This window comes from Scyliorhinus canicula, chromosome 12 (assembly GCF_902713615.1).
Source record: "Scyliorhinus canicula chromosome 12, sScyCan1.1, whole genome shotgun sequence".
Lineage (NCBI taxonomy): Eukaryota > Metazoa > Chordata > Chondrichthyes > Carcharhiniformes > Scyliorhinidae > Scyliorhinus > Scyliorhinus canicula.
The window spans coordinates 137089535-137108467 of NC_052157.1; the positions used below are offsets into that span (position 1 = coordinate 137089535).

At 47.1% G+C, this 18933-nt stretch overlaps 1 protein-coding gene across 5 annotated transcripts in view; it reads left to right on the forward strand.

Moving 5' to 3' along the window:
• The first annotated feature begins 384 nt into the window (after positions 1-384).
• The window catches only part of zgc:174895 (uncharacterized protein LOC100126024 homolog), a 31425-nt gene continuing 12876 nt past the window's right edge, over positions 385-18933 (forward strand). Inside the window, exons 1-3 of one of the 5 annotated variants that reach the window (XM_038814794.1) lie at positions 385-400; positions 9475-9598; positions 13923-14016. In XM_038814794.1, coding sequence (XP_038670722.1) covers positions 9476-9598; positions 13923-14016 — 217 coding nt within the window. In that variant the 5' untranslated portion in view covers positions 385-400; position 9475. Of the gene's footprint in view, positions 401-1295; positions 1531-5330; positions 5558-6140; positions 6228-9474; positions 9599-13922; positions 14017-18933 lie in introns of those variants that run through there. The other 4 variants (XM_038814792.1, XM_038814791.1, XM_038814790.1 and 1 more) reach the window with 4 other exon arrangements.

Here is an 18933-nt window from a genome sequence, read left to right on the forward strand (position 1 = left end):
AACCTTGTCCGACCCAGTTGGCCTTTCAGGAGAGTGTCCTCTGGTGCTAGATTTTCCTTCTAAATTCACAAATTAGGCCTTTGTTTTCCTTTGAAAAGTGTTGAATTTTAGTTCATTCAGGATTGATAAATCGGCAGGGGTGTGGACAATATTTTCTTCTACTGAGCTCTGTGGTGAACCACAAGGGGTTAATGTAAGTAGACGTAGACTAGCTAGACACTAGAGGGAGCACCAGAGACATGACACACAGACACTCAACCAATAGGTTAGTAAGATAGGACACGACCAATGGGCATTCACGATACACACAGAGGTGACACTGCCACAGGGGGGCATTGCACCAACCCATATATAAAGGACACAGCACACATGATCTTCCTCTTTCCAGTGGAGACACTCAGTGAGTAGAGACACAGGGTTGATTCAACATCACACCCACCACGTGGATTGTAGCAGACTGGTTAGTCAGTCTGAGTAGCTATAGAAGGATTAACAGTAGAGGCAAATCCGAGTAGGAGAATTGTAAATAGTTTAATAAACGTGTTGAAGTTATCTCCACGTCTGAACCTTCCTTTGTCAGAGTGAACATCAAGGAAGCAGCTTATGCTATGCCAAGAGCATAACAAGACAAGCTCCTTGTGGTTGCTTTTGTAAGAATATGTATATTGTAAGGACTACAAAGGGTTAACAATTCCATGTCCACCGATGTTGTGCAATGAGATGCAGACCACTGTGCAAGTGAGACTTTGCACTGATCACCCAGACACCCAAACCCGCACATAATATCTTGCATTAGTAATGAAATCGGAAAGGCTAGGTTTAGAATCCCAGTCTGTTGAAATTATATTCATTTGTGCAAGAAATAAACAAATGGGCAAATTACCAAATTAACAGTTTAAGTTAGAGTGGCAGCCCCAAAGGGGGCTCTGTTGAAAATAGAGGCTCACTAACAGCCATCGGCCGTGTATATTAGGACAGGGGTCCAGTTTAGCTCAGTGTGTTTGATAGCTGGTTCAGGATGCCGAGCGAGGCCCACACCGTGGGTTCAACTCCCATACCGGTTGGGGTTATTCATGAACACCCTGCCATCTTGACCTTTGCCCTCGCCTGAGGTGCGGCCAACCCTCAGGTTAAATCACCACCAGCCAGCTCTTCCCCCTCAACGGAGAAAGCAGCCTATGGTCACCTGGGGCTATGATGACTTTACATTAGGACAATGCATTTCCCCAGAATTTCACACGGTTTCACAATGATTCATGACCTGGAGTTTGCAAACTGCTGATCCACATCATTCGGGATAGTTAAAAGTTAATCCAAAGCAGGTTTTGTTTGTCAGAGTACCTTGACCCCCATGGAAGGACTTCACAGGTTAGTAATATATAACGGGGAGCTGAACAAAGTCCAGGAATAGAGGACTGAAACATTCTGACCAAAGAAACTCAAAATAACCACCAGTCTGTGAGTGACAGTTTCCTTGGGATTAAGTTTATAACAACGGAGAAATACAAATTGAGGTATACAGCCAGAAAGGTAAGCCATTGTCATCATTTTGTTCGTTCAATAATGGGATTTTAAAGTGATACCCAGTGAGCTGGGAAGCATATCACTGTCAACCAGAAATAGAATTTACTTTTCGGCAATGTTTGAGTTTCAGTGAGGGGGAGGGGTAAGGTGTATCGTTCTGGTGTTATATTTTTAAATTAAATTCTGCAGTTATTGGAGAAAGTAAACATTTCCTCCGAACACTGCCTGCAGGTGTGGGTGCTACTGAATCCACTGGAATTCAGTAGCACCCACGAACAAATGGTTTTCATGTAGTTTTCCAGACACAGTTTTGATATTGTGCTGTCAAGGTGTTTGTCCAGCGAGTCTGTTATTGTTACCATTCCAGTCGATGTTACAACTGGACGAGAAGAATCCAAAATGGAACCCTGGCTCAAAAGACCATGAGCAGGGTTCTTTGTTTGAGGGACAAAGGACGGGATTCTCCGACTCGCCAAGCCGCCCCCCCTCCCCCCCCCCCGGCGATTCTCCGGGCCCCAATGGTCCGAGCGGCCGTCCATTTTTGCCCATTCCGGCCGGCATGAATTACTTACCTCACGCACGGCGGGACCTGGCAGATGAGTATGCAGGAGCGCTCCTTGGGGGGATCCGACCCCAGGGGGGGGGGTGCCCCCATGGTGGCCTGGCCCTCGATCGGGGCCTACTGATCTGCGAAGGAGCTTGTTCAGTGGGGGGACTTCTTTCTTCTGCGCTGGGCACTTGTAGCACTCCGCCATATTGCCCAGTGGTCGGCGCCAAGAAAAGAACCCCCCCGTGCATGCACCAAAATACACCGGCTGATCTGCGTATGCATGGAATCACGTCGGCCGTTCCGCGCATGCGCGAGATCACGTCGGCCGTTCCGTTCATGTGTGAACTCTCACCGCTGGCTGGAACTGCGCCAAACCCTCCGCCGTCCACCTAGCCCCCGAAAATGCGAAGAAGTCCGCACTTTCGGCGGCTGTTGATGCCGGAGTGGTTGGCGCCATTTTTCCCGCCGGTGTGGGGACTTAGTCCCCAAAAGGGAGAATCACACCCCAAAAGTGCAATATAACGGGGAAAAAATCAAAGTCTGCTTTTGGTCTCGTTTAGCGGAGTGTTTCTCGACAGCTGCAGTGCTGAGAATCACCTTGCTATTCAATGACATTTCGTGGTTTTTTTAACCACAGCGAGGCTGCACTCGTATCATTTCCTGCACTAACGAGCTCAGCTTGCCAGTGCAGGAAGAGTACTCGTGGATTCGGCCGCCATTTTTAAAGGTAGTCCCGATCCTTCGACCGCCCCTCTCCACATCCCCAGAGCGACCTCTGGAACCCCCCCACTGCACTCAGCGTACCTCTTCTGGGTCCTCCAACCTCCCCCCTTCACCCCACCTCTGAAGGGCATGTCACCCTGAGCCTGACCCCTGACAGAGGCAACTTGGCACCTGGGTACCTTGGCAATGCCAGCCTGGCAGTGCAACCCAGGAACCCTGACAGTGCCAGAATGCCAAGGTGGCAGTGCCAAGGTGCAAAGGTTGCAGTGTCTAGGTACCAAATCTGCCCAGAGCCCGACCACCTAGAGGTCTCAAATGACTTGGGAGATGCCCCAGGTGCAGTTACGACTGGTTCACGTTTACGTGGAGCGACACTAAATGGTGCACAGTTGAGGCTTCACTGGGGATGTCCCTTGGAGAATGCGGTGCAGACATTTTTAAATGATGCTGATCTCGATCATGCCCAGTGTGGTTGAGATCCAGATCGTGACGTCTCGCATGTCAGGATATACAAATGGGCCAGCACTTTGCTGGTGTGAATTCAGAGCAATTCTCGGTCCAGCGGGTATTCTAACTGCTGGGGCAAGAGTTAGTTTTAAAGAACCTGCCAGCAGTAGCTGTTTTCAAGCACTCCACTTAGCACACACTCATTGCAGCCACCAAGATAGCTCACAGAAGACGTGCCCTCTGAGGTCGGTAGTCCGAGATGGACGCATAGCTCCTTGCCAGTGAGATGCAGTGGGTCACCCTCTTCCCCAGGGTGGGCCACAGACTCAAGCCTGTCCTCCTGAAGAGCATCTGGGAGGTGGAGACAGCGGCAGTCAGTGCTTCCAGCATCACTAGGAGGAGACAGCTGGTGATCCGGAGATGTAAAAAAATTAAAAATTAAAATAACTTCTAAGAATTTTTATTTTTACCCTTTCTCAATTCCGTCTTTCTTTCCCTCTTCCTACTTCACTTTTTGTACATTATCTTACACTGAATTAAATATTCTAACTTATACTCCAGAGCTGATTTACTAGGTTTCAATTAAACCATGATGTGGAGATGCCGGCGTTGGACTGGGGTGAGCACAGTAAGAAGTCTTACAACACCAGGTTAAAGTCCAACAGGTTTGTTTCAAACACGAGCTTTCGGAGCACGGCTCCTTCTTCAGGTGAATGGCCCATTCACCTGAAGAAGGAGCCGTGCTCCGAAAGCTCGTGTTTGAAACAAACCTGTTGGACTTTAACCTGGTGTTGTAAGACTTCTTACTGTGCTCAATTAAACCAGGCATGGCAGGTGGGCGCATAAACTAGTCAGCATGTCGTTTTCATGCCACCATTCTGCCTCGGGCCGCTTTCCTGGAGGTGGAATGAGCGTAGATGTTGGTGGAAGGGCTACTTGCCTGCAAGTCATGGGTAGCCAATTCAGTTAGTTATTGGCCGACTAAGGCCTATTGTCGGAGGCTGACTGGAATTTTCCAATCGGCCTCCAGGTCCCCTGAGGTGTTGAGTGCAGTTGCCTGGGGGCAGCCTTCTGACAGGCGGGGAAGCTGGCACTAGAGGTAGAATTGTGCTGTAGCTGCAGACCACCCTGTCGTGTGAATTCCTTCTGGGGGTAGAGATATTCAAAATCATGAGGAGGCTGAACAGAGTCGACAGGGAGAAACTGTTTTTGCTCGTAAAAGGATGATGTACGAGAGGGCCCAGATTAAAGTGATTTGCTGAAGAAACAAATATGATGTGAGAAAAAAAATAATTCATAGCGAGTTGTTGGGATCTGGAACCCGCTGCCTGGAAATGTGGTGGAGGCATGTTCACCTGAGGCATTTAAGAGGGCTATTTTGAATAGAAACAATGTTCAGGGTACCGGGGGAGGGGGGGGGGGGGGGGGGGGGGGAGGAGGCAGGGGAATAGCAATAAGCCGTGATGCTCATTTGGAGACCTGACGGGCCAAATGTCCTCCTTATGCACCGTGACATTTCTACGATTCTGTGTGATTCTGTTGTTTTAATTTCAAATTTAGAAGAGTTGGCGGCGCACCTTCATCATGGGGCACCGACTTTCAAAGTTATCTGAAAAAGTAGCCTGCTGCTTCCCTGCGGGGCCTCATATTGACCAATTAAACAGAATGAATCTATTGTGCTGCATCCAGTTTTCTAAGTGATTATTGTCTAGGTTCCACCAGCGGAAATACAAGCACAGCATACTGACTAATTCAAGCCCCTCACCTTGTAACCCTGTGGGACTTGCATGAGGCTTCCCTTAAAACTGGCTGAGGCTGAGAACTGTTTGAAATCTTATAAGATCCAAAATACTTAGAAAGAGTGGATAGGTCATCTCTGCTGTGTCCAATATTAAGAATTAGTACATCATTCTTTCTTTAAAGTGGTATATGTTACACTATTATCTGTAATAGCCAAGGCAGTCTTGATTGCAGCCTGAAGGCCTATTTCAGGCTTCATGGGTGGAGCTAAACTATTTTTGCAGCTGACTCGAGATTAGGTTACAACTTTTGACACAGGCATGACTAAAACAGTAACAAGGCACAGGAGTTGATCAGATGCCGTTACTTTTTGCCCAAGTAAGGGCCACTATTTTGCTCAATATCTAGTTTTGGTTTCGCAAGTGATTAATATTAGTTACGGGGGTGTTTTTCAAATAACAGACATGAAGAAAGAGACAATTGCTGATGATCTTGTTCCAGTGCTTGAAGGGAAAGAAGGAAAACAGGTTGAAGCATGAGTAGTGGCTCCCGAGGAAGGGAAGGAAGAATAAGGTATGCTTCAGCAATTATGACAGAATGCAGACATGAAGAATAGGAGCCAATTGGAGTTAGGGATTGAACTGAAGATTTACATTCCATGTGTTATGGTATGTTGCCTCACTAGTGCCAGCGTCAGGGATGTCTCGGAACGAACACAGGGCATCCTGAAGGGGGAGGGTGAACAGCCAGAGGTCGTAATACACATAGGTACTAATGACATAGACAGGAAGAGCGATGAGGTCTTGCAGAAGGAGTTCAGGGAATTAGGCAGTAAACTAAAAAGCAGGACCTCTCGGGTAATCTCAGGATTCCCTGTGCCACATGCCAGTGAGGCTAGAAATAGGAGGATAGTGCGGTTAAATATGTGGCTCAACTGGTGGTGTAGGAGAGAGGGTTTCAGATTTCTGGACCACTGATATCTCTTCCGGAGCAGGTGTGACCTGTACAAGGACGGGTTGCATCTGAATGGGAGGGGCATCAGTATCCTGGCTGGGAGGTTTGCTTGAGTCACTCAGTAGGATTTAAACTAGTATGGCAGGGCGTGGGAACCAGACGGTTAGCTTAGAAGGTGTAATAACTGAAGGGGAAATAGAGAACAAAAATAAGAGAACAACATCACCCTGTCTGCTCAAACATTGAGTGGTTTTGAAGTGTATTTGTTTCAACGCCATAAGTATAGCAGGTAAGGCAGATGAACTTAGAGCACTTATTAGTACTTGGAACTTAGATGTTGAGGCTATCACAGAAACGTGGTTAAAGGAAGGGCAAGATTGGCAGCTGAACATTGAAGGATTTAGGTGCTTCAGGAGAGATAGAGGGGGATGTAAAAGGGGTGGGGGAGTAGCATTGCAGGTTAAGGAGAATACTACAGCCGTACTGTTTGAGGACAGCTCGGAGGGCTCATACAATAATGCAATCTGGGTAGAGCTCAGCAACAGGAAGGGGGCAATCACAATGTTGTGGGTCTATTACAACTCCCCCATCCGCCAGCGAGAGATGGAGGAACAGATAGGTGGAGAGATTTTGGAGAGGTGCGAAAGTAACAGGATTGTTGTGGTAGGGGATTTTAATTTCCTCTATATTGACTGGGACTCAATTAGTGCTAGGGGCTTGGATGGGGCAGAGTTTCCAGGAAGGCTTCTTGATGCAATATGCAGATAGCCCAACAAGGCAAGGGGCAGTACTGAACCTGGTATTGGGGAATACGCCTGGACAGGTGGTTGAGGTTTCAGTAGGGGAACATTTTGGGAGTAGTGAGCATAATTCTGTAGGTTTTGGGGTACTTTTGGATGGGGATGAGGGTAACCCTCGCGTTAAGGTGCTAAACAGGGGAAAGGTAAATTACGATAAGATTAGACAGGAATCGAAGAATTTGGATTGGGTGCAGCTGTTGGAGGGCAAATCAACATCGGACATGTGGGAGTCTTTCAAGCGACAGTTGATTAGGATTCAGGAAAGTCACATTCCAGAGAGAACGAAGGATAAGTATGGGAAGTTTAGAGAGCCTTGGATATCGAGGGATATTGTGAAAAGAAAAGAAAAAGAAGGCTTTTGCATGGTTTAGAAGGGTGGGGACAGTCAAAACCCTTGAGGAGTATAAAGAAAGTAGGAAGGTACTTAAGCCAGAAATTAGGAGGGCTACGAGGGGCCATGAAAAGACCTTGGCAAGTAGAATTAAGGTGAATCCCAAAGCTTTTTATTCATATGTGAAAAGCAAGCGGGTGGCCAGGGAAAGGATTGGGCCACTTAAGGACAGTGGGGGGAATCTATGAGTTGAGCCAGAGTAAATGGGGGAGGTACTAAATGAATACTTTGCATCAGTGTTCACTAAAGAAGGACTTTGTGGAAGATGATACTTGGTTAGGGTGTGTGGACAGTCTGGGTCATGTGGACATCGAAAAGGACGAGGTAATGGGTCTTTTAAAAGACATTAAGGTAGATAATCCTGGGCCGGATGGGATTTATCCCAGAATACTGAGTAAAGCAAGGGAGGAAATTGCTGGGGCCTTAACTGACATCTTTGTATCCTCATTGGCTACAGGTGAGATCCCAGAGAACTGGAGAATAGCTAATGTGGTCCCGCGTTTAAGAAAGGGAGCAGGAAACTATAGGCTGGTGAGCCTCACGATGGTAGTAGGTAAATTATTGGAGAGAATTTTCAGGGATGGGAATTATATCCATTTGGAAACAAATGTACTCATTAGCGATAGACACATGGTTTTGTGAAGGGGAGGTCGTGCCTCAGTAACTTAATTGAGTTTTTTGAGGAGGTGCCAAAGTTCTTTGATATGGGGAGGGTGGTGGATGTTGTTTACATGGACTTCAGTAAAACCTTTGACAAGGTGCCTCATGGCAGATTGATACAAAAGGTGAAGTCACATTGAATCAGAGGTGAGGTGGTAAGGTGGATACAGAACTGGATCGGTCACAGAAGACAGAGGGCAGCAGTAGAAGAGTGTTTTTCTGAATGGAAGGTTGTGACTAGTGATGTTCCACAGGGGTCTGTGCTGGGGCTTCTGTTGTTTGTAGTATACATAAACAATTTTGAGGAAAATGTAGCTGGCCTGTTTACTAAGTTTGCGAACAACACCAAGGTTGGTGGAGTGGCAGATAGTGTTGAGGATTGTCAGAGGTACAGCAGGACATAGATAGGTTGGAGACTAGGGCAGAGAAATGGCAAATGGAGTTTAATCCAGACAAATGTGAGGTAATGCATTTTGGTAGGTCTAACAAAGTGGTGGGGGGGGGGGAATGCTGTAAATGGCAAAGCGCTTAAGAATATAGAAAGTCGGCAGCACGGTGGCGCAATGGGTTAGCCCTTCTGCCTCACGGCGCTGAGGTCCCAGGTTCGATCCTGGCTCTGGCTCACTGTCCATGTGGAGTTTGCACATTCTCCCCGTGTTTGCGTGGCTTTCGCCCCCACAACCCAAAGATGTGCAGGCTAAGTGGATTGGCCACGCTAAATTGCCCTTTAATTGGAAAAAATGAATTGGGTACTCTAAATTTAAAAAAAAAGAATATAGAAAGTCAGAGAGATCTGGGCCAGAGATCTTTGAAAGTGACAATACAAGTGGACAAGGTAGTCAAGAAAGCATACGGGATGCTTTCCTTCATTGGACAACGCATCGAGTATAAAAACTGGCAAGTCATGCTACAGTTGTACAGAAACTTGGTAAGGATGCACTTGGAATATTACGCACAATTCTGGTCGTCACATTACCAGAAGGATGTGGAGGTTTCGGAGAGGGTGTAGAGGAGGTTTACCAGGATGTTGCCTGGTCTGGGGGGTGTTAGCTATGGAGAGAGACTGAATAGACTTGGACTGTTTTCATTAGAACGATGGAGGTTACGGGATGACCTGCTAGAGGTCTACAAGATTATGAGGGGCATGGATAGAGTGGATGGGCAGGCACTCTTTCCCAGGGTTGAGGGGTCAGTCACCAGGGGGCATAGGTTTAAGGTTGGTTGGTCAAAGTTTAGAGGAGATGTGCGAGGCAGGTTTTTTACACAGAGAGTAGTGAGTGCCTGGAACGTGTTGCCAGGGGAGGTTGTGGAAGCAGAGAGATTACCACCATTCAAAATGCAGCTCAACAAATACATGGATAGGACGGGTATAAAGTTACGGCACAAGGAAGTGCTGAGGGTTTTGCCCAAGGATGGTATCATGACCGATGTAGGCTTGGACAGACAAAGGGCCTGTTCCTGTGCTGTATTGTTCTTTGTTCTTAACTTTAGGAACTTTCATAAACCAAAAATGACATTTTATTTTGGAGGAATAAACTGATGTGTCAATAGGGTTCAATGAAGAGCAAGGTGGGAGGGAGTTAATGTGGAGCATACACACTGGTATAGACTTGTTGGGTAAAATGATCTGTATTTTCTATGTACATTGGCTGCACTTTGACCTTGTTTTATTATTTTTTATCTAGCATGGAAGCATTGACCATCCCGCCAGAACATGGGAAAAGTTGGTATTTAGCTCTCATGGCACCCAATGTAAAGGGCCCACAATATGCTTGGCTTGATCCATCCAGACTATACTGTAACCAACAGGTAAGTAGATCCGACAGTCTGCTGCATCAGTGTCGTTACCCAAAAGTTAGAGTTGGCTTTCATTCTTCTAATTTTTTTAGTAACTGTTTCCGTGACAGGAAGTATCACCCAAAGTTTGTAGTTTCAGGTGAATCCCATTGCAGGGCAATTACCCAAAGGAAGTGCAAATTTCCCAATAGTTGCCATGCATTCCTAGCATGGGGATCTCTGTTGGGGGAGTCACCAGTCCAACTTTGGGGTAATCCCTTCCCGGGTACAACGCTCTGGAGCTAGGAAGTGATGGGCTACCAATTTTCAACAAAGTTAATAGTCACTGGACAAATGAGGATTAATTAAGGAAAGCCTGCATGGCTATAAGAACAAATCATGATTGAGTAACTTACTGGAGTTTTTTGATGATGTAATAGAGAAGGTTGATACGCATTACGATCCTAGACCAGACCCCAACAGTGGCTCGGATACTGGACCGAAACACCAATATTTGAGTTTATTTTAAGATTCTGCAGAAAGATTGATCCACTCCAGGAGTTATTACATGAAGAAAATAAGGCTTTGGTATTTTAAAAACAAAATGTTATTATAAAAACAACATTAAACTTTTAACTTCACTCCCAAAAAAGAATAATTTACAATTACCCCTTAACACTGCTACTCAATTTTGCATGAAACACCAAGAAAAGAAACATACAGCTCTCCATCCAGCTTAAAAATCAGCAAGGTATATAGTAATACTTGCAGTACAGAACAGATTCTGGCTCTGGTTAGAACCCCTTCAGACTCTGGCTGAATATCTTCAAATACCGCTTTAACTGGGTTGTTTCAGCCTCTTCCTTGTCTTCAGGCAAGACTGCTCTGCTTTTAAAATATAATTACTTTTGTTTTTAAACACTCCTAGCGGGAAAGAAAACTTTACGTGTGGTCTAAAAAGACAAGGCTTGCCAGATCAGACTTCACTTCCAGATGCCTTTCTCGAAAAGTCTGTCTCTCCAATAGCTTTCTCCAAAACTGCCTCTCTCCGCAGCTTCTCAAAATGTCTCTCTGCCTTCTTTCGCTCTACCCAGCAATGACCTCACGTCACCAAGCTGGAAAACAAATTTTCTATGCAGGCTGCAAAGCACATTAACTCCCCAGGGACTTCCCCAATTAAACCAAAATTCATTAGCCTCGACTGAAAACATATTCCTTGGCAATTTCACCGTTGGCCGCTAAAATCACACAGAATTTTTAAAAACATGAACATTGTAGTAAAACACACTATAACCCCAGGTGTTTAACCCTTAAATTGCCCAATACTTTGAATCCAATATTCCTAATGCCTTCTAGTTGTCGCATGAAGTTAATGTTGTTGAAATGGTGTAGATAGAAATCCAGAAGACATTTGCCACTCAGCAGACTTGTGAGCTCACCCATCCTTACTCCAAATGAGGCCCTTAAATGGCAAACTTTTATTATTTTATTAAAATTTAGAGTACCCAATTCAGTTTTTCCAATTAAGAGGCAATTTTGCATGGCCAAGCCACCTATCCTGGCATCTTTGGGTTGTGGGCGAAACCCACGCAAACACAGGGAGAATGTGCAAACTCCACATGGACAGTGACCCAGGGCCAGGGTTGAACCTGGGACCTCGCCGCCATGAGGCAGCAGTGCTACCCACTGTGCCACCGCGCTGCCCTTAAGTGGCAAATTATTGACCTCAGAAGAGTTGGTGGGAGGAGTTCAGAGACAGGGCAGGCCCAAGAATGGGCCATGTTCAGGCCTCAGGTGGGGAGGCATTCCCTCCATCAGCAATCTCCTTTTAACATGAGGAGCAACTCCACCCTCCTCCCAAAATGGTTCGTTCCCTGCAGGTGCTCCCACACTGAGCCCATGCAGGTGATCCCCCTCCGACCTCTCAACCAACATCTCCACCCCCTTGCTCCCACCTCCTGGGCTTCACCAGCCTACCGCACTGAGAGCCTCACCGCATTTACCTGGTCCTGGACTCCCAGGAATTCGACTGCTGGCAGCCCCAATGCTGTCCACTACAGCATCAGGCACAACAGGAACCACAGTGTCTGACTGGACTAGGCAATCTGATTGGCCGGCAGATCTCTGAGGCAGAACTTCCTCCTGAGTGCAGGGCTGGTGTCCCATCTCCAGCCACTTGACACTTGTTGAAGCGTTAAATTACTGCGGGGCAGGCAGAATCAGCGGGAACGTGTTCTCTTCCCACTCCTCAGATGGTGGGAAGGGAAATCTTGTCATCATAAAAATCCTGGCCCATACTTTCAAAACCTAAAGGGGCCTAGCCTCGTAATAAACATCCCATGTTTCATTAATAGGGATAGCGAGTATAAAATCAAGGAAGTCATTTTAAACTTGTAGACAGTACTGGTTCAACCTCTGGATTATTGCATCCAATTCTGGGCACTTTAAGAAACCTCAGAAAGTATTTTAGAGAGAGAAGATTCCCAAGAATGGTTCCAGGGTGAGGAACTTCACTTACATGGATAGGAGTTGGGACTGGTTTCCATGGAGAAGGGAACATTGAGAGGAGGTTTGATGGATGTATTCTAAATCATGGGGGGCCGAGACAGAGTAGAGAGGGAAACAAAGTACCCACTGGTGGCAGGATCGGAGAAGGTCACAGACTTTAGGTAATTTGGAAAATAAAAGCAATGGCACCAAGAGGTAAGACTTTTCATGCAGTGAGTGGTTAGGATCTGAAGTGGCCTGAGAGTGTGGGGGAGGCAGGACTAATCAAGTCATTCACGAGGGAATTGGGTTGTTATTGGAAAAAGAAGAATGGGCAGGCCCACGGGGAGAAGGTGGGGAAGTGGCACTGGGTAAATTTCTAATGCAGAAAGCCGTGGCAAGCATGACAGGCTGAATAGCCTCCTTCAGCGCAGTAAGAATTCTGTGCTTGTGCAATATTAAGAGGTACAGCAAAGCGGATTTTAAATCCTGAAAAAAGATGTATTCTGGGACAGGAGGAGCAGGAACCAGGCCCCAGGTGAGAGCCTTCAGTTGATGTGTGCTGTCCCCCAGAGCTGTCCACTGCCCCACTCCTCCTTGGCAATCCGCTGACTGCCAGGAACCCTCCTGGATGGTGGCTTCATGTTGCCCGAATTAATGGACGGAAAATACTCGAATCATCTGAGATTTTATTCAGTCAGGTTAGAAATCTTTCTATTTTCTCCCCACTTCCCAGTTGTTCTTCATCTCATGTATCAATGACAGCCCAGAATGCAGGCAGGAGATGTAATTCCAAACCTCACCAATTCACTCTGAATGGGCCACTAGAAAATTCACAATAATGGGCTGGACGTTAAGATCCCTTTTATTTTTCTGTCCCGCCTACGAGGACAAAACTAAGCATAATTTTTCCAAACAAGGTTATTTTATAGCACCTTTTTAAAAAATTTGTTCATGGGACGTGACGTCGCAGGCTGCGCCAGCATTTATTGCCCTTCCCTAATTGCCCTTGAGGGGCAGTTACAAGTCAACCACATTGCTGTGGGTCTGGAGTCACATGTAGGCCAGACCAGGTAAGAATGGCAGATTTCCTTCCCCTAAAGGACATCAGTGAACCAGATGGGTTTCATGGTCATCACATTTAATTCCAGATTTTTATTGAATTCAAATTTCACCATCAGCAGTGGTGGGATTTGAACCTGGGACCCCAGAGTACTCTAGGCCTCTGAATTATGAGTCCAGTGACAATACGACTGTGCCACCGCCTACAATATTTAATTTAATGATCGGTCATTGCCAGAGACAATGCCATTCAGAAGACATAATCTCCAGTCTGCCACTCCTCTGTTGTGACTTCGGCCGAAGGAAAATGACAATGATGCCATTTTTCTGGAGTTTTTACACATCTTCTGTTGATGTTAGGATGGATTAGTTGGAGCTCTCTCATGCAAATTCCATCCTTTGATCATTAGTTAGTCCCTTGTTTCCATTTGGTAACTACAAATTGGCCATGATCTGATAACAAGACAGGGTAGTATCATTGGACTAAATGTCCTATCGTTGTTCTTATATTCCTATCTACAGCAAAGCTGTAGAATGAAGAATATAACTGGCTTTTAAAGTAGACCAAGACAGGCCAGCAGCAGGGTTCAATTCCCGTACCAGCCTCCCTGAACAGGTGCCGGGATGTGGCGACTAGGGGCTTTTCACAGTAACTTCATTTGAAGCCTACTTCAAGCGATTTTCATTTCATTTCATTTCAAAGTAAGTTGAGGTTCATAAAATGTTCCACATCAAGGTCAATATTGATGTTACATTTATTTTATGTCTGCCATAGTGGTTTAAGTTTCATCTTTTATTTATTTTTAAGGCTTTTACGGACTGCGTTGAAGACTTGCTCCAGCCTTTCCAGAATGACACGATAGACATCATAGCTGGAATTGATGCCATGGGCTTCATATTAGGTATATGTGTAACAGAGGTTGTAACAATGTAATTATATTGCCTGGACTGTTTTAAAATTATAACACCTCAGAATTTTACATCCTGCATTGTCTCAGCATTAAGATAGTGGAGCTGACAGCAGGTTGGTTGTCAATCACTCACTGAGTTTAGTAATACAAATTTCAGTACCTTTGAAACAATAGAAACACTTAGATATCATTGACTGAAATGTCAGATGTTCAACAAAGATTATTTTCGTTGAATAATAAATAACCATACTGGGTTTTGTTTGCTCATTACTTTAAGGATAACCCCAATCTGGAGTCCCCAGTGTTTGACAGCTTGGCTGGCTGAACTCCCAGTGTGACAGACATCCCTAGCAGTCAGTAACAAAATGTTTAGCTTAAAATACCTTCTTTTGACAGTAGCATTTTCTTCGAGACACAGCAAGTTTGCATCCTTATATTTATTTTCTTGGAGGAACGTGTGAAAGTTGTATCCATCCATCCATTCATGGCAGTATTTATTATCCTGGGGGTACTAAGGGTCAACTACATAGATTGGGTTGGAAACACATATAGGTTGTTCACAGCAGGAAAGGCTGCAGGATCCCTTTGCCGTGGGACATTAGTCAGCCAAACGATTGTTTAAAGCAGTCTGTTCGCTTCCGTCCTTCATTCTGAAGGAAACTTGTCGACCTGAATGGTTTACTATATTTCCCTCTCCAGCTGCTGAACATTTTCAGAATTAGAATTCAGTTTTAGAATTAAAGAATCCCTGCTTTTCAGGAGGGGGCCATTCGGCCCATCAAGTCTGCACCGACCCTCCAAAGAAGCACCCTGTCTAGGCCCACGCCCCCCTCCTATCCCTGTAAACTCACCTAACCTTTGGACACTAAGCGGCAATTTAGCATGACCAATCGACCTAACCTGGAACTCCCTCCCTAATAACACTTTGGCTATCTGTACACCAGATGGACGGCAGCAGTTCAAGAAGGCAGCCCAATAGCTTTCCATAGCTTTCAAGATCATTTGTTGTGTTAGCCCAGAAATCAGCAGGTACATTGAATTCAATTTCACAATATAGCATGGTGGGATTTGAACTCTGAGCTACTCCGGTATCACAGTTACTTGGCTCCCATAATCTATGGTGTACACAGGTTTATTGGTTTTAAGTCAACAACAACTTTTTTAAAAAATGTATTAATTCTTGGAATGTGGACGTCGCTGGCTAGCCAGCATTTATTGCCCATCCTTAATTGCCCTTGAGAAGGTGGTGATGAGCTGCTTTCTTGAACTGCTGCAGTCCACGTGCTGTATGTATAGCCATAGTGTTGTTAGAGAGGGAGCTCCAGGATATTGGCTCAGCGACAGTGAAGGAACAGCGATATATTTCCAAGTCAGGATGGTGAGTAAATTGCAGGGAAACTTCTAGGTGGTGGTGGTCGGAGGTATCTTTGCCCTTATCCTTCTAGATGATAGTGGTCATGGATTTGGAAGGTGCTGTCTATGGCGGCTTGGTGAGTTCCTGCAGCGCATCTTATGCCAGCCTCCCCGAACAGGCGCCGGAATGTGGAGCCTAGGGGCTTTTCACAGTAACTTAATTTGAAGCCTAGTTGTGACAATAAGCGATTTTTTAAATAAATAGGTGGTACACACGACTGACACTGCGTTGGTGGTGAAGGGATTGAATGTCTGTGGATGGGGTGCCAATCAAGCGAGCTGCTTTGTTAGATTTATATAGTGCCGTTAATGTGGAAAATGTCCCACGGTGCTTCATAGGAATGTTAGCAGACAAAATGTGACAGTGAGCCATTTAAGGAGATATTGGGGCTGGTTTACCACAGGGAGAAAGAGCTGGTTTTTAAAGCAGACCAAGGCAGGTCAGCAGCACGGTTCAATTCCCGTACCAGCCTCCCCGAACAGGTGCCGGAATGTGGCAATTAGGGGCTTTTCATAGTAACTTCATTTGAAGCCGACTTGTGACAATAAGCAATTTTCATTTTTTCATTTAAAATAGATGACCGATAGCTCAGTCAGAAAGGTAGGCTTTAATGAGAATCTTAAAGGAAGAGAGAGAGGTTGAAAGGATTTTATGGTGATAGCTTGCTCTAGTGTAGAACCTTTGGCCAGGATTCCTTTGAGCCTTCTGTCTACATAGGAGTGTGCTGAACACCTTGGTTGCATTGTTAGTTTCAGACCTCCATTCAGCCAGTGAATTATATTCAGTCGCATTATTTGGTAATCAGGGCCGGGATTCTCCCCTACCCGGCGGGGCGGGGGGTCCCGGCATGTCGGAGCGGTGTGAGCCACTCCAGCGTCAGGCCGCCCCAAAGGTGGGAAGTCTCCGCACCTTTAGGGGCCAAGACCTCACATTGAGGGGCTAGGCCCGCGCTGGAGTGGTTCCCACTCCGCCGGCTGGCATGAATGGCCTTTGGCGCCACGCCAGACAGGGCGGAAAGGACTTCGCCGGCCGGCGTAAGTCCGCGCATGCACCGGAGCGTCAGCGGCTGCTGACGTCATACCGGCGTATGCGCAGGGGAGGGGGTCTCTTCCGCCTCCGCCATGGTGAAGGTCATGGCGGGGGCTGAAGAAAAAGAGTGCCTCCATGGCGCAGACCCGCACGCTGACTGGTGGGCCCCGATCGCGGGCCAGGCCACCGTGGGGGCACCCCCCGGGGTCAGATCGCCCTGCGCCCCCCCCCAGGACTCCGGAGCCCGCCCGCGCCGCCAATCCCGTCGGTAAGAGGGGTGATTTAAACCATGCCGGCGGGAGAGGCCTGTCAGCGGCGGGACTTCGTCCCATCGCGGGCCAGAGAATCGCCGCGGGGGGGCCCGCCGACCGGCACGGCGCAATTCCTGCCCCCGCCGAATTTCGGGGGGCGGAGAATTCGGGACACGGCAGGGGCGGGATTGACGCTGGCCCCGGGAGATTCTCAGACCCCCCGGGGGCCGGAGAATTCCGCCCCAGATTTCTACGTCTATTACTGTGCCCAAGCTATCAAGTGCTGGTTAGAAATTAAGGATGAAGATGAGCCATCCATTCCAATGAGCAAAGCTCCAATTCATTAATGTTACCATTACTCATGATGAGGTTAACTTAAATACTAGGGGTTCTATATAAAACATTTCTGAAAGGATATATTAAATATTTGTTTGAATAAAATTTGTCCTCATTCCTGTGGCTTAATCCTGCTTTATTTTTCCCTCTTTGAAAGAAGTTGGATTAAAGATTTATGCCACGCTGTTGTAACAAAGTTGCTCCATTTGTTTGTTAGAAACATATTAAAATTCTTTGTGGGTTTAGTCTTTTAGCACAGGCTTAGTTTTTCAAACTTTCTTTTTCTCCCAAATTGAGTACATTATTACCAAATCGATTTGAACAACATATCAGACTCATATTTAAATAATGTGCCGTGATTCATCTACACTCATCCATCAGATACGAAAACAATATGGGTGTGTTGTCTGAGATTGGCTATCCATTCACTCCAATGGTCCAAACATCATGGGCAGTGTGGGCTTGACGTTTTGACATGGATTGATGACCAGTGAGCATCTCACCACTTCACCACTATCCCAGGCACATAGAATGTCCCCAAGAATCCCATTTTTCCTGTTTCCATTAAATAGTTCCATTTTCACCAGCAATTACAGAATTACAGAATTGTTACTGCACAGAAGGAGGCCATTTGGCCCATTGTTCCTGCACCAGCTCTCCAAACGAACGTCATGGCTTCGTGCCATTCTCCATACCCCTGCATATTGTTCCTATTCAAGTAATCATCTGATTCTCTCTTGCCTCGATTGAACCGCCCTCCACTACACTTCCAGGCAGCGCATTCCAGACCCAAATTATTTGTGTTAAGAAGTTTTTTTCTCACATGATATTAATTTTAAATTCTGAAAAGTCATTTATTTGCAAGAGGACAGCTACATTTCAAACATATGGGGCGGGATTCTCCGACCCTCCGCCAGGTCGGAGAATCGACGGGGGCCGGCGTGAATCCCGCCCCCGCCGTCTCCCGAAGTCTCCCGCACCAGAGATTCGGCGGGGGCGGGAATCGCGCCGCGCCTGTCGGCGAGCCCCCCCCCCCCCCGGCGATTCTCAGGCCCGCGATGGGCCGAAGTCCAGCTGCTGTCATGCCGGTCCCGCCGGCGGAAATCAAACCACCTACCTTACCGGCAGGACCAGGCGGCACAGGCGGGCTCCGGAGTCCTGGGTAGGGCGCGGGGCAATCTGGCCCCGGGGGGGTGCCCCCACAGTGGCCTGGCCCACGATCGGGGCCCACCGATCGGCGGGCGGGTCTGTGCCTTGGGGGCACTCTTTTCCTTCCGTGTTCGCCATAGCCTTCACGCTGGCGAACGCGGAGGTGACCTCCTCCCCTGCGCATGCGCGGGGATGATGTCAGCAGCCGCTGATGCTCCGGCGCATGCGCGGACTTCCGCCGGCCAGCAAAGTCCCTTCAGCCCCGGCTGGCGTGGCGCCAAAGGCCTCTCCCGCCGGCCGGCGGGGCGCCAACCACTCTGGCGCGGGCCTAGCCTCTCAAGGTTAGGGCTTGGCCCCTAAAGGTGCAGAAAAACCGCACCTTTGGGGTGTCCCGAAACCGGAGTGGTTCACGCCACTTCATTCCGCCTGGAGCCCCCGCCCCGCCGGGTAGGGGAGAATCCCGGCCATGGTCATCCAAATACTTAAAAGGGTATGACCTGGAGTCCTTTCTGGGAGAACCTTGCATGAAAATTTGGCTTTGACCTGCAGGAAGTTGTTCATCTAAATGTACTACTGTATATTCATCTTGTCCTAACACTGAAAGGGTTATTTTACAAACATCTATGCCATGTATGGAGCTTTGCAACATGAGGACATGGATGAAAGATGGGGCTTTAGAACTATCGGTCTGATTCTGAATGCATACTGTTGTCAATCAATGCTTAATCT